The sequence below is a fragment of the Apus apus genome, chromosome 17 (assembly GCF_020740795.1).
Source record: "Apus apus isolate bApuApu2 chromosome 17, bApuApu2.pri.cur, whole genome shotgun sequence".
Lineage (NCBI taxonomy): Eukaryota > Metazoa > Chordata > Aves > Apodiformes > Apodidae > Apus > Apus apus.
This window is the reverse complement of record NC_067298.1, coordinates 5,181,020-5,196,850: the sequence shown is the minus strand read 5'-3', so window position 1 is coordinate 5,196,850 and position 15,831 is coordinate 5,181,020. Positions and strand designations below refer to the sequence as shown.

The following is a 15,831-nucleotide window of genomic DNA, read 5'->3' as shown; positions in this document are numbered from 1 at the left end:
TTCCCGAGCCCAAAGAGCACGCTGGAGATCACCGGGAAGGCAAACAGCCCCCGTGCCGCCACCGGGGCCGCTCGGGAGGGGGAGGTTTATTCCAATCCGTCCCTCGGCCCCTGTTTTCTCCCAGCAGAGAGGAGGGGGCTTTGTGCAGGACGTGCAAGAGGGATGTCTGTGTCCTTCAGGAGCGTTTCCCCCCCGCTGCTGGGCTGCGTGCCAGCCGCTCGGGGTTGGGGTGTCTCTGTCCGAAGGGGCCCCCGGCGATGGCAACTGTCCCAAACGTTTCGTGTTTAGCTGCAAAAAAAAAAAAAGCAGCATCGCTGTCAGTCCCCTTCTGCAGAACGCTTCACCGAAGATTGTCTGTCTCCAGGCTTTGCTGAGGTGCAGCTCCCTTGATGCGAACCACACACAGACGTGTCGGTGCCTGCTCTGCCTCCCATCACCCCGCCCGGCCACGGGGCTTTGCTCCCGCCCAGCAGCTCCATCCCCACATCTCCCTCCACAGCTCCTCCAGACCAGCCCCGCGGTGATTTCCCTGGGGGTACAAGCCAGCAGGGTTCCCTCCCAGCTCACCTGGGCTTTGTTCCCGGGGCAGGACCAGGCTGCAGGGCTCGGTGCGGGTCCCCCGTGGCAGCCGCAGCCCTGCCTGGAGCAGGGAAATGGGCTGCAGGGCCACATGCCACGGCAGGACACGGTCCAGACCCACACACCGCGTCCAGATCCTGTGCTGGCAGGGCCAGGGATGCTGGGCACAGCCACCACCCCCTGCACTTGCTGGAGGCAGATCCAGCCCAGCACCAGCCACTTCTCCCTTGGCTTGCTGCCTCCAAAACCACGTGTGATCCCTGCTGGTGTCTCTCCAGGTCCCCTCTGACCCCTGCAGGTCTTTCCTCCAAGCCGTGTCACAGCAAGGGCTATTCCAGCTTAACTCCCACGTTCCCACTTGTTCCCCAGTGGCAGTGGGATGTGGGAGCAAACAGCATCAGCTGCCTGGATTCACTCTGGGAAGGCAGCCCAGCCGGGCGTGTGATGCTAATCCAGCCTTTGGGCTGGGGATAACCCTGCAGCTCGGGATGAACCAGCAGCATCCGTGCACCAGGCAGCCCAGATCCCCTCTCACGGGCACCCCCAGCCCGGGGCTCCCCCTCAGCCACACCTTCCAGTGTGCATTTAGGGGCAGCCACTGCTGCCCTGCAGGGCACACCCGTTTGGCTGTGCTCCCAGCACCCACGCTGTGGCTGGGCACTCCTCACCAGTTGCTGGGTTTTGTCCTTCGAAAGGAAGAAACTGGGGAAAAAATTGGGGGTGGAGGTGAACTGACCAATTTTGTACTCCTGTACTCACCAGAGGAAGGACAGCTCCTGGGAGAGCAGGGACACCCCAAGGGATGGGAACAGCAGGGACAGGCTCCCACAGGGACACTATCAAGGGCAGCAGCAGGGATCAGCCCCAGAGCAGCACCCAGGAAGGAGAGAGCAAGAGGGAAACATGTCCCAGGATCCAGCATTTTGGGGACAGGACCCCTGCAGGGTGCTCAGGCCTGGAGAAGGGTCTTGCTGCTGCTTGCCTCTTTGAAAGGCCCTCTAGCCTTGCCATGCAATTCAGGTGTGCTGTTTAACCCCTTCCCACCTGGCAGCCTGCAGCCTGGGGCTGATGCTGTGAGGAGTGCCCTCAGCCTCTGCTTTGCCCCCCAGGTCTCCCAGCATCGTCCTCTTCTCTTCATTCCTGCTGCCCTGGGGGTGCTCAAAACCATCCTGGCCACAGGGGACAGATCCTGCCCCTGTTGACACTTCCTCTTGCCTTCCCAGCTGCTGGGGCTGAGGTGCAACGAGTTTGTGCGTTCTGCTGCAGGGCAGTCACCAGCACAGGAGACCCCACCTCTGCACACAGGTGCCTTGGCCCCAAACCCACCCCTCACTCATCCTTCTGAGATATCCCCCTGGTGTCCCACCACCGTTCCAGCAGGGACAGCCTTGTGCATCCCACCGGGATGACTGGTGGAACTGGGGGGCTCAGGATCAGCCCCCGAGGAGCCCGGGCAGGGTGTTCTTGGCAGTGCTGGGTTATCAGCTGGACTTGATGATCTTCCAAGATCTTTTCCAACCAAAATGATTCTATGATCAGGCAGAGGTAGTAGCTGTAATCGCTGCCACAACCAACCTTTCTCCTGGAAAAGGGAGTGACTCCGATTTCCCTGCTCTGCGGGCTGATGGTCACACCCGGTTTTACAGGCAGGCGAAGGAGATGGAAGAACCGATTCTGTTTACTTAGAGGGTAATTAATATCCCAGCTCCTGGCATGGACCGAGGCAGCAGAAACCTCCCCCACAGCGCCGGGAGAGCAAGACTTTGCAGCCCTTTATTATTTCATTATCAGTCGCGCAGGATTAGGAGGGCGGGTCAGGGAACAGCGCTGGCTTTAAGCAGGTTTAGCTCCTTTGAAAAGGCTTATCCAGGCTCAGTCTCACTCGATAGCCACGATGCAGTTGTTCGCTGAGCAGGGATGTTTGAGTAATGTGGGCGGGGGGAGCAGAAAGGGGGTCGTGCATTTTTAATAGCAAAAATATGATAAAGCCCAGCAGGGATAAACCTGGCAGGTTCCTTTAGCAGTTCCTTTGTTTGTTGCATTTCAACAAGCAAGGAGCTCTGCCAAGACCTACATCTCCCTCTGGAGAAAACCAGGGCCTCGGCACTGGTCTGGGAATGCCAGGGGGGGGTTTGGGGGCCGTTTCTTGCTGCCACGGCGCCGGGGCGGGACAGAGCATTGCAGGCGGTTTCCTGCAGAGCTGGATCAAGTTTTGCCCTTTCTTTTTACCAAGTTTCTCCCTGGAGTCCGGGTGGGGCGGTCAGATCTCAGCCCAGCAAGGCAAGAGGAGCCGTGGGAACTGTGAGGGCAAAACCCCCCTTTTCTTTTTACCCAGGCCAGAAACAGCGGGTTGCTGGGCGAGTATCCCCCTTGAAGGAATTCCTTGAAGGAATTCTGCTCCGGCGATGCTGCCCGTAGGTCCTGAGCATCCCGGCAGGGATCCTGCCCGCTCCGGAATTGGGATCGGGACTCCCATCCCCACCAGGTGGTTCTCATTGCAGCTTCTGACTCACCTCCCAAAAATGCCTTTGCTCACATCATGGCAAGAAACCGCTACCGGGAAGTGGTGAAAACCCTGCGACAGCCCCAAATTCGGCAAAGGAGGTGGTGGAACCGCAGCTCCTTCGGCCTCAGTCCCTCCGACGCCAGGGCTGCTCCGTCGGGAGGACTTTCTGGCCGAGCCAGCGGGGTGTGTGTGGCCACTCCAGGCTCAGCAGCTTCTCGCAGGGCGTTTGGGAGCGTTTCCCCCCAAGAAACATGACCTCAGAAACATTTTTTTGAGTAAAATCGTCAGCTGAGAGGAATGAGCCCAGCCTGCCGGCGCTGCCCAGGGCTCCCGGTGATCCCGGGCGGTGCCGGCAGCTGCTGAGAGCTTGTCCGAGGGGCAGGGGCAGGTTCAGCCCATGGTGGGTGGCAAGAGCCTGGCTGTGATTTAGGAGCTGCCCGTTTAGGAGCTCTTCAGAGGCTGAGCGACCCCCTGGGTGACAGAGGCAGAGCCCGAGGGCACAATCACCTGCCAGAGTCTTGCATCAAATCCGTGGCGGACCCAAAACCTGTGTCCTGGGTCGTGCCTTTCAGGTGGGGTGTGATCCCAAGCACGCTCTTTCCTGGAGACACCGCTGTTATTTCCATCCCCTCCTGCTCCGTGCTGGTCCCCTGAGGGGACACCAGCATCTCCCCGGGGGAGCTGCGGGGTGACGGTTCCCTCTGAGCCCCTGTGGCTGCCAGAGGGGTCGAGCTGCAGTCCCCCGGGCTGGGTACATTCCCAAATGGATCCATCCCCGCACCGGCCGCTCCCATAGGCTGGAAAGTTCCCACTGCTGCAGTCGGTGCCTGTTCCCCTGCCAAACCCTGCAGCCCTGCCAGCCCCGATGCAGCGCAGAGCCGCGCTATTTCTGGCTCCACCTTGAGACGTGTTACCTTCAGCAGCGGGAACGATGCTAAAAAAGATGGATCTGGGATGAGTGCATCCCGCTCCTGTCCCCCGGGCGGCTGCCGGCAGCCGTGGCAGAGCGGGCAGGGATCCGGAGGAGCCACATGCCTGGAAGCAAAACGCTGCGGTTCATCCTGCAGCAGAACCGTGTCCTTTGTGCTCCTCCTCCGGGGCTGCTGCCGCTGCTGGGTAGGGAGCAGGAGACAGAAATCCAGGCCTGTCCTGGCACGCAGAGCCGTGCTGCAGCCGGGATGGATCAGCCAGGGGTGGCCGAGGGTTATGGCAGGGCTGGGGAACCTCCAGCCTCTCAGCTCTCTTCCCCCGGGACATGCTCCTTGAGGGACCAGCACCTGTAGCAGCTGGGAGCAGGAGAAAGGGTCTGAAAGCAGGAGGGAGTCGAGGGGGTGTTTAATTGCCCTATTTAACCCTTGCACAACTCAAGGCAAGCCTTGTCTGCTGTTTCTGCCTCAGTTTCCCCAAACACAGAGCATCTCTCACCTCCTCCAATGAGCAAAGGGCACAGTGCTCCCCCAGATGATGTCTGTGGGGTCTGGGGTACCCCAGGAGCCCTGCCAGAACAGGGGTTTAAGGGCTCTTTGCTCTTGAAGGGAGTCTGGTGTCCCCCATTTGTCACACCTGGCCCTGACACCCTTTGGGATGAGAAGGGAGGTGGGTTCATTGTTGGCTGTCCCCACTGGCACACCAGCTCCATGGCACATTCCCACACCATGTCCCTGTGCCACCCTCCCTCCTGTGGTCTTTGTGGTGCCAGGCAGGAATGGAGCTGATCAGGACAAACCCGACAGGCAAACTCCTACCCACAGCCTGGGAGCCCTTCAGGCTGCTGGTCAGGTGAAGGGAGCTTGTTAAGGCTCTTGTAATTAGGGTAGCCCCCAGACGACTTTATCAGCACTGAGTGATGACAGATCCCATTCCCCCATGAGACGTTGCATCTGGAGGCAAACCAGTGGCACCTGTGTGGAACCAGGTCAAATCAACCCACAGCTGTGGAGAGCAGAAGGCTGGAGGTGGCACCAGGCTGGCATCATCCAGGGGTGGCACAGCATTGGGACAGGCTCACCTGAAGTCCCCATAGACCAGCACCAAAATGGGAAAGCTCTGCCAGGGTGTGAGCTGCTATCACAGAGGCTGAGAGTGTGCTGGGCCTGTTCCCCATCCAAGAATAACCTGGCAGCAGCATTCCCTCATGTCCCTGCCCTGGGCATGTCCCATGGGCATCCCTAGGCTAACCCCTTCTGTGAAGTGTTGGGGGCATTGCTGGCTTCAACAGCTCCTTTCCAGGTCTTTTTCCCAGCCCACAGCACAGCCATGACCAGTGGAACCCAGCCAGGCATCTGGCTCCTGGCTAAAGCAGAGGCAGGTGGGGTGAGGGGGATCCCTGCAGCACTGAGCCAGGATGGACATAGCACGGTGAGGACAGAGCTCAAAGCAGCCCCATCGCCCCTGGCACCTGCCTGGGGGCAGTGTGACAGCTGCTCCCACATCCTCCCACCACATCTCATGCCTTCCTGAGCGGAAATTGGGAACGGGTTAGTCACCGGAGAGGGTGAGGGGCAGGTCAGCAGGCTGCACTCCTCAGCATCCTGCTATTTCCTCCCATGACACCTTGCTGAGGAGCTCGGGGTTGTTTACAAACACTGGACCCTGGCCTGGCAGTGGACAGGGAAGCTGCAGTCCCCAAATCTCACCCTGAATCAGCTGCAGGGGCTGCGGTTCCCCAGCCCAAAGCATCAGCCAGCAAGTGGCTGGGCATGGGTTTTTCCACCCTCCCCTCTCCTCCCCACAAGCATCTGACTGAGCCCGTAGCACCCAGAGGAGTCTTTTTGGGAAGCACAATGCTCCAAATCACAGCACCTCAGCTCTCATTTTAGGTCACTCTGGGAAAGCAAGACTTACCCACCCAGCTAGTCATCCAGTGCCCTCCCTGAAATTTTTTGGCCAGTTCTGGTGGGTTTCAGTGGGGACAGAGGGCTCACCACTAATCATACTGCTGGGAGTGTGAAGAGTGAAGCCACCCCAAGGTGTGAGCTCAAGGTTATGGGGGTTTCAGGCTGCTGCCAGCCCAGCAGCACCCAGCGTGTGAAACCCACACCAGCATTGCCACCAGGGGTGGTCTGAGGGAGGAGGAAGGGGCCAGGAAGGCCCAGGAGAGAGGGTGGCAGGGACTGAAGCACCTCTCTGCCATTCCTATGGATTTGTCCAAGTTTCTACCACCCAGTTCCCCATGCTGAGGCTCAGCTCTGCTTTGGTTAGAGCCTCAGGAGAGCAAAGGGCCAGCTGGAGCATGGGGAGCAGAGCTAAATCCATAGGGAATTTAAAAACAACAACAAAACCACAAAAAAAATCCCCACCCCAAAACTAAACCAAATCACTGTTGGGCTGAGCCAGACCCCCTGGAGCCCAGCAGCCCCTCGGGAGGGTGAGCTCAGTCCTTGTCATCATCAAAAGCTGCTGTCAGTGATTTCTGCCAGCTGCCACGGGCATGGAGCAGCTCCCAGCCCTGCTGGCACTCTCCAGGCAGGTCCCCTGGGCTCTGTCCCCAGTGCCCTGTGCCCCGAGGTAGGTCCTCCAGCACAGCCCACCTCCCTTCTCAGGGCTCCATGCCCGTGGCACCCTCTAACCCCCACGGACACCTGATGGAGACCCACCAGTGACAGGCAGGAGGGCATTGTCCCCCTCCATCCTCCTGCCTGGAGGTGCCCCCCGCTGTCTTCCTCAGCCCTCACTATGCCTCGTTGTCTCCAGACACCCACTCCTCTCCTCCCGCCCTGCCCTGGCTGGAAAGATGCAGAAATGGTGGGAAATGCTGTTCAGCCCAGCGTGGGGCTCGAGGGACACGACGCCCGGTGCTTTGCCCGCTGTGAGGATGGGTGGGTGCCCTGCACCCTGCCAACCCCCCCCGGGCACAGTGCAAACACCCACACCAGACACCCACCGGGCCGGGAAGAGACACCCACGGCAAACCTCTTGTCTCGCCACAGTCTGCGTCCGGCCGGGATCACCGGTGTCCCGTCCCCCCCCCCCCATTGCCCCCCGACACTACCCAGTGCGTGGGCAGCGCTTGGGGAAACTGAGGCAGCAAGCGGGAAGGGGGGCGAGGGCGTGGGGGGGGGGGCTCGGAATGAGCCACCCCGGGCTCGGGGGTGTGTGTTGGGGGGACGTGTGGGTGTGTGTTGGGGTGTGGGTTAAATTTTTATGAATGGGGCCGCCCCGCCTGCCATTGCCGGGCGCCGCGGCGGGTGTCAGCAGCGAGCAGCGGCGGGCGGTGCTGCCGGTGCGTCCCGCTCCGGTTCCGCCGCCGATGGCCGCCGGTCGCCGAGCTCCCCCGGAGCCCGGGGGGGAACCGGTTTTACTTCAAGGTGTCTTCGGTGCCGGACCTACCCCCGGAGCTGCTTCTTGTTCTTTATCTCTCACCCCTCTGGAGCTGCAGGTGCGGGGTCCGGGAGGATCTTGCGGGGGGGGTTCGGCTGGTCCAGACGCCGTGTTCCGCCTGGCAGATTGCGTGGGTTCCGCCGCCTTCCCCGCCGCTCCCACCGCCGCCTGCTTCTCCCTGGTGTGTTACCCGCTCCGCGGGCCGCGCTGGGGCTCGCCCTGCCGGCAGCGCCTGGAGCGGACCTTCCGCGTCTGCCTGGCCCCCGACCAGGAGGGCAACCTGCGCATCGCCCAGGCCTGGAGCCGCAGGATCCGGGAGCTCTCGGTGCCCGCCGTGCCTTCGCAGGATGGTCAGTACCGAGCCGATGCCCCCCCCCCCCCCCACCCGGGGTACGGGGGTGGGGTGGGGGGATCCGTCTCCCGGTGGCCGCAGGTCCCGGTGGAGCGAACCCCGGGGAGCGGGGCCGGGGAAGGGAGGGGGAGGCCTGGGGAGCGGGAGTGTGATCCGCAGCCCCCGGTGTGCGGGACGTGGGGACCCCACCCAGCTCTCCCGTTTCAGGGTGTCCCAAGGGGCGGCTGGCACCGAGCCGGGGGTGCCCCAGAGGGGGACAGGTCGGGGTCGGGGTGCGATCCGCCTGGATCCCGCCTCGAGCTGGTGGGGACACAGACACAGAGACACACACAGACACACACATCGCTGTGCACAGCCCCGGGAGTGGCTTCTCCCCTCTTTTCGGTCTTAAATCGAAGAAGCACCGGGGCCCTTTGAACACCGCCCCTTCCCCCCCGCCCCTCCGCATCGCTCCGGTTCAATAAGTAGCTCCAAAGCTCCAAAGGGCACCGGGGAACCAAGGGGAAAAAAAAATGTCCTCGCTGCTGACGCGGGCAGGATGGGGCCGGCACCGTCCCCGGCAGGTCCCATCCATCACTGGGGAGTAGGCGAATCCCCCCCCCCCGAGACCCCCCGCAGGGCTCAGAGGGGTCCCAGGGCAGCACGGAGGGCTCCGAGTTTCGGTTCCCTCACCCCCCCGGGAGCTGCCACCAGCTCGGCAGGGAGCGGCTGGCTCGGGGGATGTGTCCCCCAGCTCCCGGCGGCAGGGCAGGGCAGGCTGGCATCTCTTTGAACATCTGAGCAGAGATTCAATTATATGCACTACTTCATTTATTCAGCTGTCCAGTCGCGCTGATCAGACTTGGAAATTAAGAGGCATGTGGTTCGAGGCGTCCTGTCAAATCACATTTAGCCCAGCTCTGCCCTGCTCGGGTTTTTAAAATGCAGCTTTTTTTACATGACCTGCAGCTACAAAACAACTCTCTGCTACTCTTCATCAAGAATAACAAGAAAAAAAATAATAAAAAAATCCGGTGGAACGGGGGAGGAGGGGTGGGACACAAAACCAGTTCCCCAGCTCTATTTCCAGCCTGAACTCTGCAGCTGCAAAGTCTCCCAGTGCGAGGGTGCCGGGACAGGAGCAGCTCGTTGCACAGCAGGGGCCTCGGGGGAGTGCCAGGGAAGGAGGACAGAGAGGAGGAGGTGTGGGATTCTGCAGTTATTTTTCTAGCTGAAGGCTGGCAGGATTTGCAAACCTCTTCCCACTCCCTCCCTCCCCCCCCCCACCCCCCCCCCAACCAGTTTGGGACAGAGCTAAAAATGCCTCTCGCCACACCCTGAGCTCACACGCAGCCTCACGTGTTGGCGTCGTGGTGTGTGCAGGACAGATAAGGCTTGGGCTGGGAAGCTGCCTGTGAGTCCGTGAGGAGCAATCCTGTCACCCCCTCCCCACGGAGAGGGAGCCCAGAGAGCCACCAACAATCCTGTCCCGGTGTCATCTCAGCTGCAGCATCCTCTGGGATAAGGCCTGCAGAGCAGGGCTGAGGCTTCCCCCTCCTTATTTTACACTAAGGGGGATTAAAAAGGTCCCTCAGCAGTGAAACCCCCCAAGGCTGGGACTGCCCAGAGTGTGCAGGGAAGTGTCCCACGCTGCAGCTGGCCAGGAGGGAGTGAACTACCCTGGGCTTGTGTCCTGGTGGGGAAACCCAGGCCCTGGTTGTGGCTGGAAGCTGCCATCGAGCTGCCAGAGGTGGCAACAGTGTCACAGTGTGTCAGCAGCAGGGCCTGGCCTTGCTGCAAGCCCCCGTTTTGGGGGGCCCCTCACCCCCTCTCCAAGCAGAGGGGGACACTATGTGGAGAGGGGATGCAGCAGGCGTGCCCCTGTCCATCCCAGTGGTCAGCAGGCAGGACAGTCCCTGTCACCTGCTTGTTCCTTGTGCCCAGAGAGTTTCCAGAAGGATGCAGTGACACAACAGAGCAGCCAGGGCTGCTGACAGTGAAACGCTGGCAGTTTGGTCCCTGCCCGAGCATGGATGGGACACGTGTCCCGTGGGGGGATGCGAGGAGAGGGGGGAGAGCAGAGTTTGTGAACTGGAGCCCCTTCCTCCTGCTGACTCAGTGTCTGCTCTGCTCAGTGGTTGAGGTTGAAAGCAGCCGCGCTGTGCCGGGAAGTGGCTGAACCTCCCCGAGCTGCCTGGGGCCAGCTGGGGTTGCACAAGGCTCAGGGATGCTGCTGGGAGCTGCCCCTCGCTGAGCATCGCTGCTGCTGGGCTCCAGCTCTCAACCAGCACCCTCTGCTCCTGCCAGGGGAGCCTGGGCCAAGCCCAGTGCTGCTGGTCTCACTGGTCCCACACCAGTGGGATCACCTCCCTGTCTCTATTCAGACCCTGAAACCAGCAGTCTGTCCCTTGTGATGGAGTTCTCTTGGTGCCTGGAGTGGGGTTTTATCTTTCTCCCTTCAGCCAAGGAGTAGGTCCTGGGGTCCCAGCTCCACCCCAGTGCCCAGCAGAGGCCACAGGGCAGCAGCCACAGGTCCAGGCAGGAGTTTCAGGCAAAACCTGATTGCAGCATGTCAGAAATGATGTGGCTTTAAGAAAGAGTGTGGGTTTAAAGACTGCCTTTAGGTTCTTGTAGTGCCTTGGGCTCTTGCTCTGCATCCTCTGGGGAGGGAGTGAGGGAGAAAGAGGAGAGAGAAGCCCCCCCCCCTCACTTCCTGAGCAGCTGGGACTTGAGCACGAATGTCCTGGGGGCTCAGCTGAGTTTGTCCATAGGGGCTTTAGTGCCAGTGGTGCCCAGGGAAGGTTCCAGAGGAGGGAGCAGGGCCAGCCCAGCCCTGGAGCTGCTGCTCATCATCCCTGAGGAGAGCTTGGGTGGCCTCTGCTCCTGGAGTGTCACCACGGTCCCCGAGGGGAGCTGGTCCCCTCGCGTCTGGCACCGACTGATAAGGGGCTTGGGAGGGTGTGTGTGGGGGGCAGCTGGCCACTTCCCCCCAGGGCAGCCCAGCCCCAGGATCAGCCTCCCCACAGGAGGACCTTTGCTGTGGACTTGGTGGCAAGTCCCAAGCAGCTGATATGGGGACAAGGAAGTGTCCTGGAGGCTGGTGGCCTCACTGGGTCATTCACAGGGGCAGAAAATCAACCTCATGGTGCTGAAGTCAGCAGAGCTCTGTATGCTGGCAAGGCTGGGATGGGCATGGAGAGGGGGTGCTCCAGGAATGTCTCCCTGCCGTGGAGCTCTGGCAAGCCTTGGGGACACCGTGGCATGGCCATGGCTAGTATGATGCTGGGTGTCACCCCAGGGAGATGGCAGCCGTAGGGAGCTCCATCGCCCCAGGCTCCCCACACCCCACCTCCATCCCTGGTGTGGGTGGCAGGAGGGGTTTTAGCTGTAAAAACGATGTTCAAACAGCTCAAATTGAAGTGTGCAGACAAGGCAGGGGCAGGCAGGCGGCTCCAGCTCCCCCTGGCTGGGTTGGAGGGGGGTTTCCCAGCCCAAGGCAGTGCCGGGAATCACAGTCTGTTTTGATGACTCAGCTCCAGATGGAGCAGCTCCTTCTGCTGAGTCAGCAGGAGCAGCCTCCCCCGACATTGTCCCTCAGACACACCCCAGTGGGCACCCACTGCCCCCCTGGGGCCAGAGCACAGCTCAGGGGACCCAGAGCTGGTGGGGACACTCCCCACCTCCTCCAAACTGGCTTCACCCTGCAGGGCCCAGGCTTTCCAGAGGTGCTGGGGGAGCTGGAGGCACACTGCTCTGCTCATCTGGGGGCCTGGGGTGCCCAAGCATCATCCAGGGGTCCTGCCCTCAGGCACAGTGCCACAGGCTCCCCTGGGTGCCATCGCATTGCTCCTCCCTCGCAGGGCAGCTGCAGCCCCAGCTCACCCCATCCCCCCCGTGGGGCACAGGGCAGAGGGACAGGGATCCCTGCCAGGATTGTAATTACAGCCCGAGCGGGGCCCTCGTGGGTGACACCTGAGTCCCGTGGGGAGCAGGGGAAGCAGAAGCGTCCGTCTGCCGGCACAGGTGTCTGTCCTGGCCCTGCTCCATCTGGGATGGATGTGGGGAATTGGGATCTCGAGTCCTCCCTGGCTCTTGTCCCCCTGTCCTTGGCTTGCTGCTTGTCAGGGGGCTGAGCTGTGGTGTGAGCCCTGGGGTTCAGCAGGGAAAACTCACAGCCAAGGATGACTGGGCTGGATGCCCTTTGGGAGGTTGGGTTTCAAACCTCCCCTTTGCTCCTACCTTTCTCCCTTGGCATGTCCAAAAGCACAGCCACCAGCACTCCCAAGCCCCGGGATGCAGAGGGATGCACAGTGCTGTGGAGCCGTGGCTCCAAGGTGGGCATAAAACACCCGCTGGTTGTGGGAAAGCTCAAGCTGCATCCCTGCAGGGCCCCGTGTCACCATCTCTGCCACCTCCCCTGCTTTCCCAGCAGGGACCTGCTCACCTCTGGCTGGGGATACAGCCCAGGGAACTCGTGGGGATGGCGCAGCTCCCCTTCCCACGGAGCCGTGGCAAACACCGCCCCAGCTCACAAAGCCCTCCCTGGGCAGCACCACGGGCCCACCCCCCTCAGCCTCCTCTCCCCCCAGGTGACAGCTACGGGGTGCTGCCCCGGCCCTGCCGCGCGCTGGTGCTGCTGAACCCACAGAGCGGCGCCGGCCGCGCGCTCGAGGACTTCCGGGCAGTGGTGCAGCCCATGCTGGCCGAGGCCGACATCGCCGCCACCGTCTTCATCACCGGTGAGTCCATGAGCCCCCTCACCTCCTCCTTCCTGGGCTCCCCATAGAACCACAGAACCGTTCAGGTTGGCAAAGCCCCTGGGGATCACCCCGTCCAACCATCGTCTCTGCTCTGCAAAGGTCTCCCCTAAACCACATCCACCAACACCACATCCAAACCACCCTTCAACACACCAGGGATGGTGACTCCACCACCTCCCTGGGCAGCCTGTTCCAGTCTCTAACCACTCCTTCTGTGAATTTTTTTTCCCTAATGTCCAGTCTAAACCTCCCCTGGTGCAGCTCAAGGCCATTCCCTCCTGCTCTGTACCTGGTGTGCTGCTGCCCCAGGATGGGCTCCTCTGGGGACCTTGTTTTCCCCCCACATCACTGCAGCTCCAGCTCCCATGGGGCTGGTTTGGGCAACACGATTGATTGCACTCAATAGGGGTGACTGTGTCACCTCCTGCCTCCCTGACTGGGACCCCTGTGGGGACAGTGGGGCTGGGGTCACCATCTTGGGGGGGGGGGTGGCAGCAGGCTGGAGGGTGACACTTGACTTTTTCCGCTTTCCCCCCGCAGAGAGACCCCACCATGCGCATGAGAAGGTGCGGGATGAGGACCTGTCTCAGTGGGACACGTTGGTGGTCATGGCTGGGGATGGGCTGCTGTACGAGGTGAGGGGCACTGTGGGGCAACCCCCTGGCCAGGATGGGCAGAGAGCCAAGAGAAGGGGGGTGCTTGTGGCAGGAGCCAAGCTTCGAGACATGAAGGCAGGCAGGGAATGGCAAAGGAGAGCTGGGACCCAGCTTGGAGCAAAGCAGGGCAGCCGTGGTCTCTGTCCTGTCCTGGCTGGGGACACTGTGGGCTCTGCTCCCCCCGGGGCTGAGCAGGAGCCACAGGGTTCCCTGCACAGCCCCAGGTGGCACCAGCTGCCTCCATCCCTGCAGGTGGTGAACGGGCTGATGGAGCGGCCGGACTGGGAGGACACGATGAAGAAGCCGCTGTGCATCCTGCCCGGGGGCTCCGGGAACGCCCTGGCTGCCTCCATCAACCACTACGCAGGGTGAGCCCTGGGGGGCACCTGCTGCCAGCCCCCACCAGCCAGTACAGGGGGCTGTTCTGGCACTGGGGTGGAGGGAAGAGGGAAGAGAAAGGCTGCCCATGGCTCCAGCCCTGGGGCAGGGTGTTGGGGTGCCCACTTGGGTCCCCACCTCCTTGCAGGCTGATGCAGCACAGCCCCAGCCGGTCCCTGTCAGCATCAGCTTCCATCCCTGCATCCCCCAGGTCCCTCCACACCCTTTATCTACTCCAGGCTTCAAGTCTGGCAAAGCTTTACCCTAAAGGACCCAGCCTGGGGTACAGGTGATCCTGCTGCAAGGTGGGGGGCTGGCGTTGCCCTGGCCCAGCAGCCTCAACTCAGCTCCCTCTTTCAGGAGCTGGTTTATCCTTCCCACCCCAGCAAAACTTCTCCCAGCAGCTGTCCCTGAGGGGCACTGTCACCCAGCTGGGACGTGCCCCAACCGTGACGCAGGGGTGAGGGTTGCACGTGGCTGGTGCTGGGACAGCAGGAGAGGCCTGGACCCGAGTCCAGCCCAAACTCACCCTCTGCATCTCTCGCAGCAACGATCACGTCGTCAAGAAGAAGCTGCTGCTGAACTGCACCTTCATGCTGTGCAAGGGGCTGCACACGCAGATGGACCTGGTCTCGCTGAGCACAGCCTCTGGCAAGCGCCTCTTCTCCTTCCTCGGCTTTGGCTGGGGCTTCATCTCGGACGTGGACATCGACAGCGAGAAGTACCGCGGGCTGGGCAGCGCCCGCTTCACCCTGGGCACCCTGCAGTGCCTGGCCAAGCTGCGGGTCTACCAGGGCCGCCTCTCCTACCTGCCCGCCTGCCCCGAGCAGGGTAACCCCCCGTCCTGCCAGGACCCCCCCGCGCCCACCACCAATGGCAAGGCTGGACACGTCCCAGCGCCCGCGGGGACGGAGGCGGCCGGGGCCCTGCCCGCCGACTCGCTGCTGGTGCCGCTGGGCCAGCCGGTGCCGGCGCACTGGACGGTGGTTCCCGAGGAGGAGTTTGTCACCGTCTACGCCATCTACCAGTCCCACCTGGGCACCAACCTGCTGATGGCCCCGGCAGCCGGGCTGCGCGACGGCTGCATCCATCTCTTCTACATGAAGGCCGGCGTCAGCCGCTTGATGCTGCTGAAGATCTTCCTGGCCATGTCCAGAGGGACCCACCTGGATTTGAACTGTCCCCACCTGCGCTACGTCCCCGTCCGGGCGTTCCGCCTGGAGCCGCGCTCGGCCGCGGGCATCATGACGGTGGACGGGGAGGCGCTGGCCTGCGAGCCCGTGCAGGGCCAGATCCACACCCGCCTCTGCCGCGTCCTCTGCGGCTCCTGAGCAGCCGGGTTCCCCTCCCGCAGCGCTGAGCCGCCGGCACGGCCCGGCACCGGGGCGGCAGGGCCTTCCTCCCACTCAGGAACCTCCTCCTCCTCCCATAGCAATAGCTCTCGGGGGCTGCGGGTGCTCGTCCCCTCGCGTGCCCCCCCCCATGCTTAGCTTTACTCCTTTGGGACGGCCACCCAGAGCTGTCCCAAAACCAAGCCACGAGCCCCAGCAGGTGCTCTGTGCCGGCGAGATGCCAGAGGTTTTATCCCGGTACGAGGTCCCAGCCCCAGGTGGCTGCGCCGGCACAGCCCCCTCCCCGGACACACACGGTGGCATCACTTCGGTCCCTGCTGAGGAGCCAGTGTCACCCCCAACCCCAAGCCCCCCCCCCCCCGCCCCGGGGATGGTCAGGACCAATATATCAAACAGAAGAAACCGACTTTTTAAAGAATGTTTCTACCTAAAGCTTCCTGTGTAGAAGCAGAGTTTATTCTTGTGAGCAATGCAGTAACTGGCGAGTGTTTGCAAAAAAAGAAAAAGAAAAAAAAAAATCAAAAAAAGACAAATATCATCTGCCTTGGGTTTTAAATCTGAGCTCATGGCTCCTGTCAGGGCAGGGCTGCGGTCCTGTCACCCACGTTGGGCTCTTGTCACCTGGGCTGGGCTCACAAGCAGCCCAGACACATGGGTGTCAGGCTGGATTTCGCTCAGCACCATGACCCCTTCCTCCCCAGGGTCCTGCCAGACCACCATCACCTCAAGACTAGCACGGAGCAGTGAAGACCAGGGGAGGTGCCTTAGAGGCAGGACATGGGGCGTTGCTGCCACCAACCCTGCTTTTGGGGTGTGTTGGTGCCTCCTTGCTCAGCCTGGATGGAATGTGGGGAGCTCGGCCCCACAGCCATGCTTTGAGACCTCTTGGTTGAGATGAGTGTCTCTGAGCAGGAGCAGGGAAGGGGCCATGTAAGAGATTCACAGAGGG

General features: G+C 61.9%; 1 protein-coding gene and 1 long non-coding RNA gene across 2 annotated transcripts; one reads left to right on the top strand and one right to left on the bottom strand.

Moving 5' to 3' along the window:
- Positions 1 to 33: 33 nt before the first annotated feature.
- Positions 34 to 800, bottom strand: LOC127391787 (uncharacterized). Its single transcript, XR_007891124.1, has 2 exons — positions 568 to 800; positions 34 to 288 (listed from the first exon to the last, which is right to left on the bottom strand). It is a non-coding gene; the product is annotated as an uncharacterized LOC127391787 (long non-coding RNA).
- A 6,499-nt stretch (positions 801 to 7,299) lies between these two features.
- On the top strand, positions 7,300 to 15,415 carry SPHK1 (sphingosine kinase 1). The gene is made up of 5 exons (XM_051634755.1): positions 7,300 to 7,755; positions 12,326 to 12,475; positions 13,037 to 13,131; positions 13,405 to 13,520; positions 14,078 to 15,415. The coding sequence occupies exons 1-5, from the start codon at positions 7,335 to 7,337 to the stop codon at positions 14,859 to 14,861; spliced, it is 1,566 nt and encodes a 521-aa protein (XP_051490715.1). The 5' UTR covers positions 7,300 to 7,334; the 3' UTR covers positions 14,862 to 15,415.
- The last annotated feature ends 416 nt before the right edge of the window (positions 15,416 to 15,831 follow it).

What these genes read in the sequence shown, in the direction of transcription:
- SPHK1 (XM_051634755.1), top strand. Translation starts at nt 7,335, where the DNA reads ATGGCCGCCGGTCGCCGAGCTCCCCCGGAGCCCGGGGGGGAACCGGTT. An exon ending in CGCCGTGCCTTCGCAGGATG is followed by an intron (nt 7,756 to 12,325) that starts GTCAGTACCGAG and finishes CTCTCCCCCCAG; the next exon opens with GTGACAGCTACGGGGTGCTG. An exon ending in CGCCACCGTCTTCATCACCG is followed by an intron (nt 12,476 to 13,036) that starts GTGAGTCCATGA and finishes TTCCCCCCGCAG; the next exon opens with AGAGACCCCACCATGCGCAT.